Consider the following 19,619-nt stretch of genomic DNA (forward strand, 5'->3'; position numbering starts at 1 on the left):
GGATGGTGAGGCACTGGAACAGGTTGTCAAGAGGAGTTGTAGAAGTCCCATCCCTGGAAGTGTTCAAGGCCAGGTTCGATGGGGCTCTGAGCAACCTGGTCTAGTGGTTAGGTGTCCCTGTCTGTGGCAAGGGGTTGGAACTAGATGGTCTACAGTGAACTACATGACAACATGTAACTTTTAAGGCTTCAAGAAAACAAAGAAAACCAGAAAATGAAATTAAAAAAAAAAAAATCAAGTGTCCTGGACACAGACTGCAAACCTCATAAAAATAAATATTTGTAAAAACAGCTGGGAAAATATTTACATCCTTGCATCATTATCAATTGCTCAGTTTTATTTAATAATGAGGCTTAGCTCCACAGAACTAAATAAGGCAGTAATCATCACAGGACGATCTTTGCACCAGAAGGTCAAGTAAACATTGTAAAGAACATAATTCAAACAGTCACAGTGTTATTGAAGGGGACTCCAGTCCATGCTTTCTGACATATTTATCAAACTTCACGACAAGAAGACAGACTAAAATATATAAATGTCATTGTTCCTTCAAGTCTAACAGGAATTAAGATATGATGGCGTTCATATACAAAATGAACTCTATTTATTTTACATCATATTTCAATATAACATTGTCTTTGTCACTTAAACAATGAGATTTTTGGATCTCTGAGCTGAATAAACAAAATACATCATACACTGACCTAACAGTATTTGCTTAAACTAGACGATCTACCCACAAGTAAGGAACATTTTCCTGAAGACTCTGTCTAGTATTAGAGGATGCTGAAAGCTCTGAATTTAGTAACTTTTAGAAACTTCCTGAATAGGCAAACTGTAGAGAGAGTAATCAACCGTTTTATACAAGCAACATTTAATTTTAAAATAACTGTTTCCTGGTTAGACACATTTAATGGGGGCAGCAGATCACTCTTGTCTTAGTAAAGCTATGCAATCAGATCTACATTGAGACACAATGGATTTAGCGAACGCTTTTTTCACACAGAATATATACAGCAATAATATTTAGCTTAATCATCTTATCCTGACATTCACAGAAAATTGAGGCCTGGATGAGACTTGTTCAAAGCTGAGCTGCTAACACAAGATGCTCATCCAGCAAATCTTTAAAGAGTAGACTGGACTTGTCAGAAATAGCTTTAGATATACTTTTAATCTGTCTTGAAACTGGGAATGGATTTCATGACTGCCTGCAGTCACTTCTGGGACATTTTATAATCTAACAGATTATATATTTCAACAGTTTATAATGAGAGAAGGGGTTTGTTTTTTTTAATACTTGTTGAGTACTGAATTAGTACTTTATCTGTTTTAAACTTCCGTGACTTTCATAAGAAGGGCTACCAGATAAACTGTAAAACATTATTTACTAATAAAAAGAGTCAAGTTTTTTGGAAAAGGAATTACCAGTCAAAGACTTGTACATGAGATTTAACCTATTTATTTCTTTTCCAGATTGAATTAAACTCTTTTCATGCAAGTTAAGATGGGAAAAATTAGTCTAGATAAAATCAAAATGCCATCAAACTAGTTAAAACCATAAAGCATATAAAGCTGGTGAAAATTAGAAGCTCTTATCAAAAGACTTCACAATGATGGAACTGCTATGTAATAAAAATAGAGATAACTAAAGTAATGACCAAGGTGATACAAATAAATGTTTCATCTTACTTGTCCAGGGCTGTGCTGGTAGGCATGCTCCTGCCAAATCCTCGGACACCCATCTGACAAAAGTAAGGAATGCAAGACAGATTGGCAGCAATTATAGCCAATGAATCGGATGCGTTCACAAAGAAACCATTTTGGCCAAGAATCATGTAGCGGTCCTGGAGAAGAGAAGAAATTCAAAAAAGAAATTATAATTCCGTGTATTGTGGAGCTGTAATTTCTTTTACTAGATCCAAGGAACAGGCTTTGGCTTACTCACGTCCCTCTTTGGGTAGAATAGTTCACTGGCATCATCCTGGCAGGTTTACAATCTCACTATCACACCATCACTCCCTCCTGCCTTGCAAATCAAAGCTCCAGATCAGTCTCTAGCTCCAGCCGCCTACATGTCACTTCAGTACTTCTGTTCCTGCCAAGGGAATGCTTGTGTAGGGGAATCTTTTTGCCAATGACACACACTATTAGGTGAGTAGGAGGGTGTTTTGTGTTTACTGACAATAGAAAACAGCTTCTGCTCTTCAGAACCTTTTCAACCTTCTCCCACCCTGTCAGGGCAAAAAGTTTCTGTAATACTTTGCTGTTTATAACGTTGATAATATGATATTAAAATTAAAATAAACAGAGATTATGATTCAATGCTTTATTTAGCTAAAAATCCCTTAATTTATGATGCTAACCAAAATGGACTTAACGTTGTTAGGTCTTACTGTGACAAATCCATATTATGTATACATGCCGTCTCTTTCTAAATAATTCTGCCTTCAAATCCTGCTTGATTTGCAATCATCTGCAGAGGCAAATTGCAACATATGTTTCTGATTGATGGGTTGTAAATTCTACCATCTGTACCTGAAAGTAATACCACTTTCAGCTTAAACCTGTTACTGAAAAGCAAATAAATTATACTTACATTTCCCATATCTGACCTCAGACAAAACAACGATAGTGAAACCTCAAGACAGATCAAAATACTTACTCCATCAGCATCAAAAGCTGCTCCAAATCCATACTCTCCACCTTTCATAGCCTCCAGCAAGGCAGTTGCATATGTTAAATTTGGATCAGGAGGCTGTCCACCAAAATCCTCCAGAGGAATACAGTTTATGGCAGAATTTGCAGGAGCTCCCAACTCATCACACAAGATTCTTCTCACATAAGGTCCCATAACTGCAAAAACAGAAATCTGCCATGCAATCACAAAAGTGTATGCTTGACACTGAAATTTTTCACAGCACTGTGGAGAGCTGATATAAAACATAGCAACTCTATACATCTGTCCAAACAACAAAACCCAAACTCTTATTTCACAGAGAAGTATGTAAGTGTTCTTCCAATGAGTAATTAATTTGTTATTCAGTATAAAACACACAGTTCACCTCTACAGAAAGTGAAAAAGTAATCACTGAATGGGGAAAGATGAAATTTTTATTTCTCCATTATTAAGTAAAGAAATTATCATATGCATAAAGGGTTTTTTCTCACTAGCATGAAAATAAAACGCTATCCTATGTGTCCTGGGATGCAGACAACAGTTTAACACATAATAGCAAGAAAAGTAAACAGCAGGGGAATGCAAATGGTAAATACACCTACCTTAATGTTCCCGTTCACGTGAAAATTGCAATAGATTTGGACATCAAAGAATTTTAGTATATTTTAGTTGCTACCATGCAGATAATGAATAAAAGCTTTCTCAAAACTAACTGCAAAATATTTATCTTCTTTTTTTTTTTGTTAAAGATATGGCCAATTAAGACCCTAGTTTGTGCTATTATATACCATAATTATTGTATGCATTTGGTGACTAATCAGTCACTAACTGAGCACTCTGTGAAAAGGTGCCTCAGAGGTGAAAAAATATGAGTGACTAGTCTGTCTCTCATGCCCTCTCTTCCTCCTACCTTATTCCGAGATCTTGCTAACTGGAACAACTGTGACCAAAGGTAAAACCATGTGAGAACCTTGTTTTCAAGAAAATTTAACTCTGTATAACATACCATGATTCAGGTTCTTATCAAAAGTAGACTCCCGACAAATTACTCTTTTTTTATGTCAGTGTTAAAATACCAATGTCTGCGGCATAAAACCACATTCCAGAGGCGCAAATCGAAGACAAATTTCAGAAGACAGCTTTTCAACATACATATGCGATCCTCTCCAATGTTCACTACACTGTGGCTAGTGACTCACTTTTGGCTAATGCATCTCATCCACAAAGTCTTCTGATCACATGCCATCAAGAGAAGGGCAAACCCCAACTACCTTTGATAGATTGCTCCAACAGTTATTCACCGTTACCCATGAATATGTGAGCGACATTTCAATCTGGATTTGCCTGTACTCAACTTCTCTCTCTATTGATTCTTTTTGGTATTTTTGGGAATAACAGACTGAACAATAATTTTTCTGCAGAAAAAAACCCCACCAACTTACTTTGTTGTACAAAGAAATAGTCTTGTATACACTTAATCTATGTGTACTTTATATTATAGTATGGATATTACTGCACCAAGATGCAAGGTCACAAAGCTTGTAAATAAAGGTCATTACCTTGTAAAAAAGAAACAAACTCAACAAACTTAGTCCTTTAAAATTTTTGTTTCCATCAGTTTGTCTAACCCTAAGCCAGACTATGCATCTCTTTGACCACAGGCAAAAATTTTTAACACTCAGTAACAGACTTGGACTGAGAGCTCTACAAAGTATTTGGGTAACGTTCTCTCCAGTACTGTACATGACAGTGGGCAGTGTCTTTCTTATTGCTCTCTCTACATTGTTCGAGGACACGATTTGCCCTTTTGCCAGAGCCTGACAAAACTGGGTGTTCACACTGACTGGATGCAGACTATAATCCTTGGCCACGGCCTGTGAACTGGGTGTTCACACTGACTGTGAACCCACTATGATATTTTGAAGACTATCACACTGTATTAGAGGCCAAGACTAAAATGCTTTACGTAAGTTTTCTAAGTCTATACAGCTCCCTTTATTGGTTGATTTTTGTAATCCCATTAAAGAATGAAACCTGTTTTGTTTGATGGAATTTGCTTTCCATAAGATGATGTTGAACATTCTTACTTATGCTCCTATCCTTCAACTCATTATCTGTAGAAATCTTTACTGACATTTTGATACTATAGCCTAAGATAGATCTCATGCTGATCTATGTCTTCCCAAGTGACACAGCTTATATTTTTTTTAATACTGGTCCCCTTGCTGTCTTCTGTGACACTTTCAACTTGTCTGCAGTACACTGAAATTAGTGAGACAGAAGTCTCAGCCAACTCTGTAAGGGCTTCTGGGTACAATTTATTCAGACTTATCTAGTTTTATAACATTTAGAATTTGCTCTTAGTAGAGTCTCCTTGGTCACTGGATACTGCAACATACTTCATCACCCTCTCATGGCAAGATTACCTCACCCTGCTTCCTTCCAAATGCAGAAAGAGAACTTTAATTGGATACATATGCCTTTGCTTATTTATGAAGTAAGATAAACTCCTTTGCCTAGTAAGGGATCTAACCCATCGTTAAGATTGCCTTTGTTGGTAGTATAAGGTTCAAATCCTTTCTTATTACCCTTAACATTATATAAAAGTCTGACTTTTATATGCTGTACTGTTATTGAGAAACCATTGCCGTGTAACATTTTTTATCAGGAAATTATTTCTGTCCTGACAGCCACTTAAGTTCATACCTCCATTCATGGCATCAATCCTTATTTTAATCTGGTTGGGTCCGGTCAGCAAATTTCTGATCGCATTGAAGTCAAAAATACTTCGAAGGAGATTGAGGTAGATTTCCACAGAATCCACAATTTCCACTAGAAAAATTACAGAGAAAAAAGCGATTACAGTTCACGCATGAGAAAATCTCTCTTCCAGCACAGTTCCACCAGTCATGTAACTCAACTGATGTCAGAGCACACAACCTCTACATAACATGGATTTGCTCTGAAGCCCATAGAGGCAAAGTCAAAGACTCTTGCTGCCTTCAGTGTGGTGACCATTAAGCTGAAAAGATAAACAGTTCTGCCTGCTAAAAAACCGCAGAGATAATGTAAGTTGACAGTTCGTATTTCACTGAGAACATTAAAGAGAGTACATTCTATCAAAGTAAACTCTTTATATATCATTCACTAAGCCGCTGAAAAACTTTCCAAGCTAAATAGGTTTATTCTCAGAGGATGAAGATGTCCGTGACAAATTGACACCAGACATTCTATTCTTCTGATAGCAGTATCTATCTGCATCATTCCATCAAGAGAGATATACAGCCTATTCTTCTAAATTCTGGCACCAGGAATATCTGTGTCCAGTTTGTTGGCAATCTAACATTATATTTTTGCATTGTATACCTCACTGATTTAGAAAAGTAAGGCTCAGATACAACATCTGTTTTTCATTAAGGCCTTGATAACTTGAATTTTAAATTCATAAGCAGAGCACTACTAGTTCTTTTGGATGTAAAACATTAAACTAAAATGTATCAATGCAAATAAGTCTGTCATAAGGAAAGCAGTTACTAAACGACTGTCAAAAGCCATGCTTCTCAGTAATCTTGGAATGAATTATTTTTCCTGATTAAATTAAAAAGCATATGTTATAAAAATGTCTTTTCATCTGGTTAAATAAGTGTCTTAAAATATTTTAGTTACAAGTTAAATTATTACTTAGAATGTCAGCCAGTTTTGCTCAGAAACACTAACCTTGCCCTAATGTTCTTCTTTCAGGTAACATGAAAATGATACAGACATTTTTTGAGCCTGAGTAAAACACTTAGAACAGATTGTGACAATATGCTTGAAGGAAGAAACAAAAAAAGGCTCTCAAGAATGAAAAACAATCTCTAAAACCTACTTGTAAATTAGTCAGTTCTATGGTATATGTTGAAAGTCTCGAGCTTTCACTAAAATGATATCACTGCATATCTTCTATGCCCTGCTCCTAGCAGTATTTTAGTAGGCTCTAAGCTTTACACATATGAACAAATGTGCATCTGCAGTGGAGCTGCTCACACACGTCAATACAAAGTGCATGTAGGATTAAAGTCCAAAAATTATTTTAGCTCCTACCAAACCCAACTCAGTTGCTTCAACACCTGTGTAGGTTTGATTCACAGGAATTAGTTCATACAACAGAAAAAGCAGAAGTTTTAAATACATCAGATAGTATCTTAAATTACTTTTTAAATTACTTTCATTCTTTCTGCACTTTCAACCTGCATTCAAATCTGTGTAAACTACACTTACTCATGTACTTATAGGCCAATTGCATTGCTTCAGCAGGGTTCCCTGGTAGCTCTACTGTCTCAGGTTGATGTATTGTTAGAAGACAAGATTGGGAAATGTTTTTTTCATATAAAAACATACAGAAAAATTGCAACTATTTGTATGCACTTTTATACTAATGTGGGGGAGGGTTGTCTCATTTTCATTTAGAAACATACAATTTGGAGAGATTAAAAAGCTTGAAAAAACCAAAATTTAAAATTCTGGCAATTTTTTGATTCCGGAGTGGTGCTGGAGCTGAATTTTCTTTGCTTTTTGTTTGCCTGAAAAACCCAAATGTGTTCTTTGCAATAAAATAAAAAAAAACCAAAACACCAAACACCAAAAAATCCAAAATAAAACAAAAAAAAAACCCAAACACAAACCAAATAAAACAAAACATAACTGAATGGGTTTTTTAATGAAAAACTTTATTTCTCAAAATGTAAAGTCTGGGTGGAAAAAAAACTAGCTTTAATTCTACGGCATCAGGAACGAGCAAAAGTTTTTGACACCATGCAGAGTTTTACAGTATCTGAAATATATGAAATAGAGATGGAATAGATATGAAATAGATACAAAATTTGAAATATATGTCAGAACCCCTTCCTTTGCTTCTGACTCCTTCAAGGAGATAGCTAAGTTAGATAATTTTGAATCAAGTGTAGGCATAAAAGTATTCGCATGCTTAAAATTAAACGTGCTTCAGCACTCTCTTTAGATTTGGAGTCACTGGATGCATAGTGCCACAACTTTTCAGAAAGTGTGAGCAAAGAATGAATAAACTTAGATTCTCACAAACTCTTCTGTCAATCAGACTTCCATAAGCAAACCATTCCTAGCCCAAAACAGGTTTTGTTTGGTGTTTAACTACTAGCAAGCATAAGCACATATATTTGGCAAAGATACTTGGCTAAAAGCTGAGGCCTGATGCACTTGAAGTCTGCAGTTCAGATTCCCTATGTGCAAAACGAACGCAACACTTACCTACAGATGCACACAGCATCAGACACAAGCAAGAGGAGTTGGAAACCATGGTTCAATTAGAAAACTGCGGCCTAATTGCCATCACAGAAATATGGTGGGACAAGTCACATGACTGGAGCACTGCAGGTAAGGGCTACAAGCTTTTTGGAAGAGACAAGCTTAGAAGGAGGGGTGGGGTGTTGCGCTCTCTGTTAAGGAAGGGAGAGATTGCAAAGAGCTGTCCCTGAGAAACAGCCATGAACAGACTGAGACCTTGGGCTTGAACATCAAGCTGCAGACCAACAAAGGACACTTCGTGGTTGGGGTCTACTACAGGCCACTTGACCAGCGGAGTCTGCTGACGAGACCTTTGCTTTATTTAAAAAAAAAAACCTACCTCCATTGGTAACCTCAAACTTCACTCCAAACTCTCCTCCAAGTCTCCCTAGCTAGATGTTAAACTAATTCTAGCAGCTGCTTTGATCTTTCAGATGATATATGACAGAACAATGTCATCTGTCTAGACTTTTTCAAGGCCTTTGACACAGTCCCACGTGACCTCTTATCTCCGAACTGGAGACACATGGATTTTATGGATGGACTATTCAGTGGATAAGGAATCAGTTGGCTGACACAACCAGAGTGTTGTGGGTACTGGCTCTATGTCCAGGTGGAGGCCAGCAAGGAGTGGTTTCCCTGAGGGGTCTGTCTTGAGACTGATGCTCTTTAATACCTTTATCAATGACATTGACAGTGAGATCAAGTCCACCCTCAGCAGGTTTGCAGATGACATAAAGCCGGTTGGTGCAACTGACACAACAGAAGGAAGGGGTGCCAAGCGAAGTACCTGGACAAGTTTGACATGTGGGTCCATGAGAACCTCCTGAGGTTCAGAAAGTCCAGACACGAATACAGACTGGGAGAACTCACTGAGAGCAGCCGTGCAGAGAAGGACTTGGGGTTCTTGTGGATGAAAAGCTGGGCACAAGCCAGAAATGCGCACTTGCAGCAAAAAAAGCCAACTATATCCAGGGCTGCCTCACAAGACAGATGGCCAGCAGGTCAAGGGAGGTGATTCTCTCCCTCTATGCTTCCCTCATAAGACCCCACCTGGAGTGCTGTGTCAAGCTCTAGGGTCCTCAGCACCAAACAGACATGGACCTGTTGGAGCAGGTCCAAGGTAAGGCCATGAAGATGATCAGAGGGCTGGAGCACCTCTCCTGTCATGTCAGGCTGAGAGAGAGAGGTAAGATTGGTCAGCCTGGAGAAGAGAAGGCTCTGAGGAGACCCTATAGTAGCCTTCCAATATCTTAAAGGAGGCTTATACAAAGACTTTCAACACAAGCAAATAGGGGTAGGACAAGATGGAAGGGTTTTAAACTAAAGGAGGAGAAATTTAGATTAGATTTTATGAAGAAATTCTTTACTGTGAGGGCAGTGAGGCACTGCAATAAGTTGCCCAGAGATGTTCTGGATGACCCATCCCCGGCAGTGTGCAAGGCCAGGCTGGATGGAGCTCTGAGTAACCTGTGGAGGATGTGCCTGCCCATGGCAGGGGTGGTCAGAACGAGATGATCTTTAAGGTACCTTCCAATAAAAACCATTTTATGATTCTGTACTGACTTTTACTTTAATAACTTTTCGTAAGGCATTTTGAAGAATTAAAGTTTTGTTTTTCTAATTACGCATTATAATTCTGCAGCAATACTAATATTTAGACTCAATGTATTTAGCATGTATAACAGCAGACATTGCTACCTCGGAAAGGTTTGAATTTGTTCTCCAGATCAAATTCTTGTCTTCCCAGGCGTGATAAATCAACTCTGAGATCAGGACAAATTGCATATTCCTCCAAGGTTTTGCTGATTTGATAGATTTTTTCTGAAACCATATCTGGAGCAGGTCCTAAAAGAGAAAATAATGTGGTGGGTCATTTCTGTTAAATGAAGGTTCCCTATTTTAAAAGTAAGTGCTACAGCAAACATTTTTCAGAATATATTGGAGTTAGTACGGAATAAACACAAAGTACTACAGTAAATAAGGTCCGCTCTTTCACCACAACACAAGCTTAAAATGTTTTTTTAAAAAATAAAACATGGAAATATAGTGCATTACACACAACATTTTGATTTACGTAGAGTATTTAAATCAATCATTACCCAGGAGCAGGGAGGATGAGGGAAGCAAAAAACACACAGTCATCTTTCTTTGAGTTTATTGCTCAACGACTGCCTTTTTTTTACTCTTCACAGAATCTCAATGTAGTTATTAAAGGAAAGCCTATCCTTCAGCAGCAGTTTCTGTTGTTTCATAGCACTTTCTGCAAATGCACACTTCTGAAGGTCTGCTAGTTTGGTGTTCCACATTATTTCATTAGAAAAAATGATCACTTTTAAATGCCTTAGCAGTTTGACAGTGGTGCTGTATTGCAGTTTTCCTCCAATAGCTTAATGAAATTTATCTTTGTTGGAATTTAAAATACCTTAATTGCTCAACAATTAGCAATCTCAACCTGAAATAATTACGTCATTCAGAAACAGAAAACATATCTTACTTGTGAATTACTTTCACTGCCAAAGCCTGAAAAATGGTTCTACTTTTAAAGATTTACTGTTAACCAAATAAAAGTTGCAGGCTTGATGCAAAAATTACTAGATGAATTATGCCATATGTGGTGCAAGTCCTTTCTGGCTTATCTGACTCTTCATAGCTTATACTAAAGCCATGCTTTCACTCTAAAAATTATTTCCTTTAGTCTCTTTTATGTGTTCTCTCTCCTATGCCAAAGAGCCTTTGAAGATTTTTTCAGTGCTAATTTCCCATTATATGCCATGTAGCTTTGCCATGTAAATTAGTGTGTTCCATCTCAGATGCAGTGTACCAGATGTTCCAAACCAATACAATAAGTAACAGTCACTTAACTCTTCATTCGGCTTAGAATACTATTTCTTACTCATCTAATTCAAACCCATCCAAAGGGTGAGGACAGGTTTCATTAGCTGCAGAACATCCTTGATAGATGGATGTCTTATCTATTGATATTTCCAGCTAAGGAGATCCCACAGTGTCACCCTACGTTTTCTTGTACAGCTATAGAAACAAACCACTTCTGCTTGACCTGGATCAATAGATTGAGAAATAACGTAGAGCAACGATAACCTTCCCTAGGAGCTTGTTGCTGTGTCTAGCCATTCTCTTACTTCAAAAGCCTTACCTATTATCAGCCCACATTTTCTCAGCTGTAACTTAAACTAATTGCTTTTCATTATGTCCCCAATGATTAACATAAATACTTGAACCTTGTGATTTTTGTTTGAGGAGTGTTTCATATATAAACCTTAACAGACTTTTTGAATTCTCTTTAAAAAGGCAAAGCACATTAAAAAGACTTCCCCACCATTTCCCATTTATCATAGAGATTTTAGGTATATGTGGTGTTTTAAAGTTTATAGAGTGCTAATGCATCTAACAGTTTGGCTCTGGTATGTGTGTGCTGTGACCCTGGCTTTCTCACTGGATGCCCTTATGCAGTCCCTCTAATCTCTCTGGGATTCAAGGCTATTCTGTTTATAAAATCCCATTCATTTAACCATGGACATTTTTTTGAAAAAGGGACAAGGGAGAAGCACCCTCTTCTCAAGTTCACCCACTTCCAAAATGGGGAAGGAAAGATTTTAAAAACACTTTCAGATCAGTTTTTTCAGGTAGAAAACACTCCATATGTATGAGGTATACAAGGTGTCAGCAACTGCCACCATAATGTTTTATGGGTGCACACAGATATATAATATAAAACATACTGAATGTGTAACATACCTACCTGCATTAGCTTGTCAGTTTTGGAAAACAGGACATTAGCTATATACCCAAATCCCGTTATTCAGGGGTGGAACTGCAGTAGTTAAAATTGTACAACCCTTTCCCTGGGTAAGACCAGTTACTTCCTGGGTAAACATAAGAAGTGCTTTCTTCCATACAAGACAATGAGTTATACTGCTTACAGCATTTCTGAAATTACATGCTTTAAAGTAAATGCCAAGACAAGCAACACAAATATGAGCAGAACAGAGCTCCCCCTCATAAGTATCTTTATAAAAGTATCTTTATACGGAACTGTTACAGTGATCTGAGAGACTACATAAAATACTGTAAAAACAGGATAGCAAACCTCTTGTTTATAGAAATCTCACATCTACTACAAGGACTTCAGTAAGGATTTAATGCTTATTGTACAGATCCGTGCAGACAAATACACCCCTATTACCGAAAAAAAGGAAAAAGAGACACCTGTGTTCTTCACAGTTTTAATAGAGAAAGTGAAAAACACATAAAGGCAGCTAGTTATCCTTGTCAGCATATTTTCAGCATACTAAGATGCAATGTTGTAGTATGTTGCTAAACCCATACCTCCATTGGCAACTTCAAACTTGACTCCAAATTCTCCTCCAGGTCCTCCAGGACTGTGGCTAGCTGTTAGAATAATTCCACCAGCTGCTTTGATCTTTCGGATGATACACGAAACAGCAGGTGTGGATAAGATACCATTCTGTCCAATAACTAATCTGCCGATCTAGGTGGAAAAAAAGCCGAAGTACTCTGAATAGTACTGCATTTTTAAAAATTAATATATAAACACACACATATGGGTATTTATGTACAGAATACAAATGGTAAAGTCCTAGTATGGAACATGTTCTTTTGCAGAGAAATATACATACATGCATTGGTTGCATGCTAATCTGGAGCACTGACAAAAAACATTGTATCCTGGCACATTAAACACCAGTGGTCTGTGTACTGACAGTAAAGCAAGAGCACAGTCATGACAGCGATTTGCAAAGCTCCCGAGCATAGCACTGGGCCATGATCCTGCTATCAAACCTTTCCAGGTATCCTCACAAATCAGCAAACCCCCTCAGATACCAATATAATTTAGCGCTGACTGTGTCGACGCAATTTTCAGGTCTGGGGCTTTAACCAGCATGAAAGAGAATAGCCTTTCAAAGAGCAGCCTTTCAGTGCAACCACAAGCATTACTACACACTAGGACCGCCAGTCTCTTGCAGTTACACCTCTATTGCCAAGGCACCATTGCATGTTCTGCTCCATAGAAAGCATTGCTCCTCTTTCAGCCATCAGTGACTCCTGGGCTATTCCAAATGAACAGGGTGTGTTTCCCAGGGCACAGTCGAGCAGGGGAAGTTCCCACCATTCTTAAAGTTAAAAAAGACCTTATAGGCAGTGTTATTAAACACTGACTCAATGTGTTTGGTATTATGTGCAGTTCCATTGTAAGGTTCCAATTTCAAAACCTTGCCTTCATCCCCTACACAGATACTACAGCTTCAGCTGAACATAAATAATCTAGAAGCCAACCAGAAATGTATTTACAAAGAAATACAAAAGAGTTCCAATTTCTGGGAAACAGGCAGACACAAAAAAAAACAGAGAAGGGGAGGTTAGTGTCACAGATGAGAACTGATGCAACTGCATATAGAGCTGAAAAGTGTATCGCTAATGTTCAGGGTTTTTTAATAACATCACTATAAAAAACAACCCCACCCCCCACCAATATTGAGTAGTAGTTTGGGAAGGGGCAGGGAGTGGGTAGAGGGGGCAGAGGGAGAGCCAGAACACTGAATTCTTCCCACTCCCCATCTGAAAACAGATTGGGAGTTTAACTTCAGTTTTTGTTCTTAAGTTTGAAGGAGATTTGATAGCTCTGTGTGGCAAAGCAGCAGTACATGAGGTGCTACTTTTCTCCTTTCCATAAAGAGCTGTTCCTTCACATACAGATGACCTTCTGGTCACTCATGTGAAGCACTTAATTACTCAGAAGTGCAGTTCCAAATAATTTCAGAAAAGCAAAGGATTAATAGATTATTTATTCAGCCTGCTTTTGTGAACTATTTTAGTTTAAAAAAATAGGATTTCTACAAAGAAATATCAACTTCTAAAGTAAGCACAAGTTACTTTTTGACAGCCCTCACAAAGCACAGGCTATGGTTAGCCATTTCTCTTTCACTGAGAAGTAAAAGATCTGCTTTCAAATTTAAAAAAAATGCACAGAAAATGCATTCTATTAACTGAGATTTCTACCTCAAGATCTAAGAATACAATGATTGATTGGCCACCTGGTTTTCTTTTCACAGTTTTTGCAGCTAATTTTGAAGCCCATTGATTGTTGCTGGAAAACAGGAGAGCTATCAAAATTATAAATACAGTTCACGTAAATCTTCAAGGTTCATTTGACTTGTTCTTACTACTATTAGAAAAATGTTTTGTTTCACTGTCTTTTTTTCTCCCAGGTTGGAACAATTCCAAAGGAGAGGGGAAAAAAAGTTAAGAAACAAAAAAAGATTATTATGGAAAGAAAAACATGATGAAAATAAATACTGAAAATGTTTGTTTTGAATATTGTCTCTCCCTTTTTTAAACTATGAAGCATGTAGAAAGCTAGAGCAATGACTCAATCTTCCAAATACAGCTGTCAGAAATGGGTGCCAGCTCTTAAAACAGCATTGTGTATGGGTAAGCAAAAGGAATATCACTGCGATAACATTTTACATAATGCTTGAAAACCACAAAACTAAATCTGTCTCAAGGTACTCAAGTATAAATGCATTTATACTTGCCTACAGGCTTATCATGAGTACATTTTCTGTACTTCCAAACTAGTGAGTTTAAGTGTTTGCCTTCGTGCACATCAAAACTGTATTTTTAAAAGTTAATACTTAGATTATTCAGAATGCATAAATTACCTAGCACCTACCATATTTCATTTTTCCTGTTCAACTGGAGTTACACAAACTAGTTTACCCATTTTTCTGGATGCCAAATATTTATATAAACATGAGTAATTTGTTTTGCCTTCAGTATTTTTCAGAAGGCTATAATTTCTATACTACTTAGAAGTATTTATTATACTAATTTCTATACTATAGAAATACTGCAATACTTAGTATTTCAAATTAAGGATTTTGAAGTCAAATTACATGAATGATAAACTGGTATTTTATTTGCAGTGACTACTATAAAGTTTCACCTTATATTAAGGTCTTCAGTGCTTTTACAAAACTCCCTGAAGACATTGCAGATCTTAGAGGTGTAAATGTGCTACCCATCTTCCTCTGCTTTCTTTGTTTTGATGGCAAGAATGCAGAATGTCATCTTCCCTTGGCTCAGAAGCTCTTAATTTTGTCTCTGAACCAAATACTAAATGGACATTTAGTTAATTCTTTAATTAATTTAATTAATATCAGATTTTATAGACTTCTCACAATCTGGGCTAAAACAGTAACCAAATATTATCCACACGCTGACTCACAATTAAAGTTTTAGTAACATTGTTCTGAAAAACTTGGACATAGCGTTGAAAGATTATCTTTGGAATTCAAAAACTTGCATGGCTACAAGATCACAGGCATGTCATGTCTCTTCTAATACTTTGTGCCTACGCCACATTATAATTTGTCACTCTACGTTTAGTAGCAACAGCAGAAACAAAGATCCTCAGCAAATGGTTACAGCTGAAAGAATAAAATAACAAGTACTTTACAAGAACATTTTTATGCAATATTACCGCTTGCAGCTGTGCATTTTCAGACAATTCAGTTGATTGTCATGGAGTCACTTAATGCTTTTTTAAATTATTTTTTCAAGTAATTTCTCATATGCCTCTGTCAACTATACTCAAAAGAACATGAAGCAAGCAAATTACATCCTGAACAACATGGGGCTGTGTCCTCCTATCATTTACTATAATACTCTAAAGATGACTGAGCACTATAATCAATGTAGAAGCAAATAAATCAATCACACACGGCCAGGAAAGGAGGCCAAGATTCGCATGGAAGGCCATGGAAACTAAAAACAACATGGTACTATATAGAATACAACTGTAAAACTCAACTCTCTGCCATCTCAAACTTCTACAGCATTACTCTACAGTCTCTCTAGCATGTTGTCATGACTTTCCATATTCAGTGGATGATCGTCAGCTTCTGATCTGCCACTGAGACTCACAAATAGCAGCTTCTCATTTAAACCTATCTTAAACTTTGCATCAAAAATGAGACACCCTATACAGCTGGTGGGTCTAATGGAATATTTGCATCTAAGTTGTAGAGGAACTGTATTGCAACTGTTGGAGCTTTTTACCTCACTTCTTCCAGACATTAAGGCTGAAGGATGCTACTACTGGCAGGACAGAGGTGAAAAGAGCAACAGAGCCTCAGATACTGTCCTACTACTACTTTGTAAAACTGCTTGTTGTAACCCAGAATGGTACAGAACCTCTGTCTGGCCTTCTTCACTTTGCTCCACCCTCCCATGTTACCCGAATGTGTTTGCTCCAGCCCCAGCTGTGTGCCCCATTTAAGGGTGACCCTGATTAGCCATCTTCAGCTCTGAACAGAAAGATTTGTGGGCACATGTGCTGCTTGCAACTGCAGAGCATGGACCAGGCTATAGCTGCTACCACCAGTGGAAGTCTACACAGGCTATAGCTATGGAGCATGTACCTTCAGCCCCGAGCTGGAGGGCATGAGCCAGTGAGACCGAGGATGAGAAGAAGGCAGGCCAAGCACTGGCAGCTGACTGGGAAGGGGACCTCATCTCATTCCTTGTACTGGAGCCTATGCCAATTGTGCTAGGCTGTTAACACAGGGGGAATGTGGGATGAGTCACCGAGTTAGAACAAGAGGAACCTAGCAACTCTAAAGGGCAATACATTTACAGTTGATAATAGAAAGCCATTTTTATTTTTGTACTCAGCAGGCACAACTAACAGTTACACTCAGTATGTGTCTCCTAGGAAGGAGATTCAAGTTCAGTTTCTCAGCAATATGTGGCTATCCCTCTCCTGGCACTCAGGGTGGCTTAAGGTTTTCAATGCAGCTTCAAGGCTTCCACACATTTCATCCAGTCCTGCCTACCTCAGTTCATTTCTTTCCCTGTGATAGGGCCTACATTCCTTCTAGTGACATTAACATGATCCAAGGGGAGAGATCTTTGCCCTCATGGGTCTTTCCTTCCTCTCTCTTAACTTACATAGCACAGCACTAAACAGTGCCATCAAGGAGGTTTAGATATTTTCCCACCAGGTGTATTTTAACAGCCAAAAACCAAAACACACCAATACTACTCACTAAATAAATGTGAGGCTTAAGCACTTATAGTGTGCTTGAGAGAAATAGAGGGTGACCAGGGTGAAGATGTTAGAGAAGGAAAGAAGCATTAGCAGATGGAAATGGTACGTCTTTTCAGTATTAGTAGCTCCCCACCAGCTGGCCTACCAAATTTGTGAGGACTGTGCCATTAGTAAAAGTATCATGAATGAATTCAGATATTTGTGGGAACTGTGAGCACAAAAGTTTGGGGATTGGCTTCAGAAAACACTAGTGAGAAACTGTTTCCAAGAAACTTGCAGTAAATTAAGGACGTGGAATCATTATTATAGCAAGGTGCCAGAAACATGTGAAATTGGAACTCTCCTGAGGTCAGAAAGATATTCAAGGAAGAAAGAGCAAGATGGGGAGTGTGACAAAAGCAGCAGAAAGGAAGCAGGCTGACAGAAAAAATTAGTCAGCATAACCTGGTTGAGAAGCCCCTGCTGTTCTATACTCTAAATTTCTTTTCTTTTTCAGTACCTCAGTCCTTGTGGTCACCCTGCAGCTGTAACCCACTCTCCTGCCAGTGTGCAAGCATAGGCAAGGATCTCAGCCTCAGTAGGGCAGTTCTTGCCGCCAGACTCTTGCTTTAATTGTTGCTGCACTTTATCCCACCTGTACTACCCTTGCCACTGTCCTCACTTTAACCAGTGTCCCCCTGACAGCCCTTCTCACACCCAGGGTCACATAAACCCTGGGTTTATGCACCAACTCCCTGTGTGAATGGCTATTTTGCACAAGGAAGCCAGTATGTAACATAAACAGTCTCTCTGAAATCTCCAGTATCACTAAGCATCAGCTCGATGCTATCAGTGTGCTGAGAACATGCTTTAGGAATAATTTTAAAATACTCATTATTTATATCAGACTGGGTAGTCTATATAGCTTGTATGCGACAACAAATCAGCAGGAAAAAATTTGGACACATACACAGATTCATTTCAAAGTTGAAAGAATGAGCTTTTGAAAAAAATTAAATTCCCTACCAAAAGAAGATCTATAAAACCATATCACTCCTTTTGCCAAATCTAGAGGATCAATTTAGCCACCATAACAAGAGATAGTAGCTTCAGTTCTGCTTTGAAGTGGGAACTTCAAGCCTACATTATCTGGTATTTCCAGCTGTCTGTACATATATATCCACAAACGAATGCGCATGTATCTAGCAGAAGACAACAGTTTTCTACTCAAGTTCTTTCCTATTTTCAAAACTGTAGAAGAGAAATCTGTATCCCATGTGGCCACAAAGGTTTCTGCGACTGCAGTCTTCTTGCATTCTGTAATTTGTTTGCAAGTGCACAATAGAAAAGAATGATTATTTTCTTAAGATGCAGCCAAAATGCTGAACTTCTCTTCCCTCAATAGTACCATTTTCCTTGAATATTTCTAAAATATCCTGAGCAGCAAACACATTTCTGATACCTTTGTTTCCCACGCACATATTTTTAAGTCTTACTACATTTTCTCCTTCAGAGTGAACCCTATGTTTCAACTGCCATTCCTTCCTCCTTCTAAAATAAAGTGAAACAGCACGGCACGGCTGGCAGTCTCCTGAGGGTGCCACCATCCCCACCGTCAAACCCCGACGGAGCCACCACCCATGCCAGAGCCCAGCCGAAGGGACACACGAGCCGGCACGGGGCTGGCTCGGGCACCTGACGGGTAGAGCGCCGAAACAGCCGGACGCGAAGTTCCTCCTGGTTTTATTTGTATATTGAGCGCTGTCCGGGTGACGACACCAGAAGGTTCTCCCCGTGCTCAGGGGCTGCCCCGCGCCTCCCGCTGCCGGGACCGCTGGTGCGGGCACAGCGCGGGTCCCGCTGCACGGAGGGGGCGAAGGGGAGGGCGAGGGGGCCGCTTACCCCGTTGGCCGCGGCCATCTGAACGACGATCTCGATGGCCGTCTTGCTGAAGTACCTGCCGTCGCTGCCCACCACCATGGTGCAGCCCTGCCGGTCGCGAAGGTCGACGGAGGAGAGCAGGCTCTGCACGAAGTTGGGCAGGTAGTTGCGCTGGCTCTCGAAAAGCGCCGTGGGCCGCCGCAGCCCCCCGCCGCCCGTCGGCCGCTGGTCCTCGTAGGGCGCTGTCTGCACGGTCAGCACCGGGATGGGGGTCCGCTCCATGGCGGCCGCCGCCCGCCCGGCTGTGGCTCCGCTGGGGAGCGGCAGCCCTCGCGCAGGGTGCCGAGCAGGCGGAGGGGAGCCCACAGGCGTCTCCCCGGCGGGGGCGGGCCAGCTCAGCCCTCGGCGGCCCGTGGCGGGAGCCCGGCGCCGCGGGGGAGCCGGGGCGGGCGCGGGGTGCGCACCGCCCCTTCCCCGCCCGCCCCGCCGGGGCCCCCGCCGGCGCCTGGCCGTCAGCGAGGGTGCTCGCGGCTCGACAGGCCGCTGCCATCACCATGCGGCGGCCCCGGCCAAAAATAACCCTGGAAAGCGAAGCCGAGAGCTGCGTCTCCTGCCAGGGATGTAATTGGAGGCAGCGAGGAGCGGGCGAGCCAGCGCCACACACTTGCTCGGGGGGATCACGGT

General features: G+C 39.7%; 1 protein-coding gene across 1 annotated transcript in view; it reads right to left on the reverse strand.

The window, feature by feature from the left end:
- PGM5 (phosphoglucomutase 5) overlaps nucleotides 1-19,245 on the reverse strand; it is a 74,695-nt gene extending 55,450 nt beyond the window's left edge. Inside the window, exons 1-6 of the mRNA XM_032676057.1 lie at nucleotides 18,957-19,245; nucleotides 12,332-12,494; nucleotides 9,683-9,829; nucleotides 5,387-5,512; nucleotides 2,666-2,856; nucleotides 1,693-1,847 (exon numbers count right to left, since the gene is read on the reverse strand). Coding sequence (XP_032531948.1) covers nucleotides 1,693-1,847; nucleotides 2,666-2,856; nucleotides 5,387-5,512; nucleotides 9,683-9,829; nucleotides 12,332-12,494; nucleotides 18,957-19,217 — 1,043 coding nt within the window. The 5' untranslated portion in view covers nucleotides 19,218-19,245. The remainder of the gene's footprint in view (nucleotides 1-1,692; nucleotides 1,848-2,665; nucleotides 2,857-5,386; nucleotides 5,513-9,682; nucleotides 9,830-12,331; nucleotides 12,495-18,956) is intronic.
- Nucleotides 19,246-19,619: the final 374 nt, after the last annotated feature.

The sequence above is a fragment of the Chiroxiphia lanceolata genome, chromosome Z, assembly GCF_009829145.1.
Source record: "Chiroxiphia lanceolata isolate bChiLan1 chromosome Z, bChiLan1.pri, whole genome shotgun sequence".
In the NCBI taxonomy this organism is placed as follows: domain Eukaryota; kingdom Metazoa; phylum Chordata; class Aves; order Passeriformes; family Pipridae; genus Chiroxiphia; species Chiroxiphia lanceolata.